At 70.5% G+C, this 1,060-nt stretch overlaps 1 protein-coding gene across 1 annotated transcript; it reads right to left on the reverse strand.

Moving 5' to 3' along the window:
• Positions 1-67: 67 nt before the first annotated feature.
• LOC110390452 (rho guanine nucleotide exchange factor 11-like) lies at positions 68-944 on the reverse strand (the record flags this gene model as incomplete). Its single annotated transcript, XM_021381775.1, is given in 3 exon segments — positions 68-248; positions 351-550; positions 810-944. Coding segments are annotated over 2 exon segments (361 nt in total), but the record flags the coding sequence as incomplete, so codon positions are not given.
• Between the last annotated feature and the right edge of the window lie 116 nt (positions 945-1,060).

Here is a 1,060-nt window from a genome sequence, read left to right on the forward strand (position 1 = left end):
GGGGGGGGGGGGGGGGGCTGGGGAGATGGGGACCAGAAGGAAAGGAGACGGGGACGTGGGTGCTCACCTGGGACGTTGGCGCTGTGGCTCCGCAGGGAGCGGGTCAGGGGGCTGTCACCCTCGGGGCTGTGGGGCCGCTGAGCCCACCCCCCCTCCGTCCCATGGGCTGGGACCCCCACGGGGGTGGTGTCTGCCGATGAGCTGTGCCCCAGGGACCGCAGCAACTCCCGGTGGGCAGCTTCCACAGCCTGGGGGGCAGGCACCGAGGACAACGTCAAGGTGGGGGGGGGGGGCACAGGTTTGAGGTCCCCCCCGGTGTACCCCCCACCCTGCTCCAGTCTGGGGCTCACCTTCAGCCTGTTGAGCTTCAGCGTCAGCTGCTCGATGGTGCGGAAGATGAGGTCCACGTCACGGAGGGGGCCGGGTGGGTCCGGGGGAGCCTCGGCAGGGCTGGGCCGGGGGGGTTCCTCAGGTGGGAAGCCCTGGGGGGGTCCTGGGGGTGGCACGGGCTCGGTGGGCCCGGCGGGCATGCTGACATAGAAGTAGTTACCTGTGAGGGTGAGGAGGAGCAGTGTTAGCGTGGTGGGGGGGGCATCAGGGCTGCGGTGGCACTCCGTGTCCTCGGCCCTGGGGGCAGCCCTTGGGGACGTGGCCCCTTCCCGCCCCTCCCCCAGGATACAGCACCCCCCCCAGGGACACATGTCCCCCTGGAAGACACAGCTGCCCTCAAGGGGTAGGAGGGCGTTAATGGGGAAACGCGGTTCTGGGGGCTCAGGGACACCCCCAGGAAGGGATGGGGGTCTCTTTACCATCTACATTAGCTCCGCCTCCTTCCTGCAGCTCAGTTTCTGATTGGCTGCTGCCTGGCGAGGGCGTGGCCTCCTGAGCACCCTCCGCTGGGGCTGTGCACCCCAAAAAGAGAGGGGGGGGGGGGGGGGGGGGGGGGGGGGGGGGGGGGGGGGGGGGGGGGGGGGGGGGGGGGAAGGAGAGGGAGGGGGTGAGCTGGCCCCGCCACCAGCACCCACCACCAGCACCAATCAGCATCCCATCACCAATTAGC

Source organism: Numida meleagris, unplaced genomic scaffold (genome assembly GCF_002078875.1).
Source record: "Numida meleagris isolate 19003 breed g44 Domestic line unplaced genomic scaffold, NumMel1.0 unplaced_Scaffold1112, whole genome shotgun sequence".
In the NCBI taxonomy this organism is placed as follows: domain Eukaryota; kingdom Metazoa; phylum Chordata; class Aves; order Galliformes; family Numididae; genus Numida; species Numida meleagris.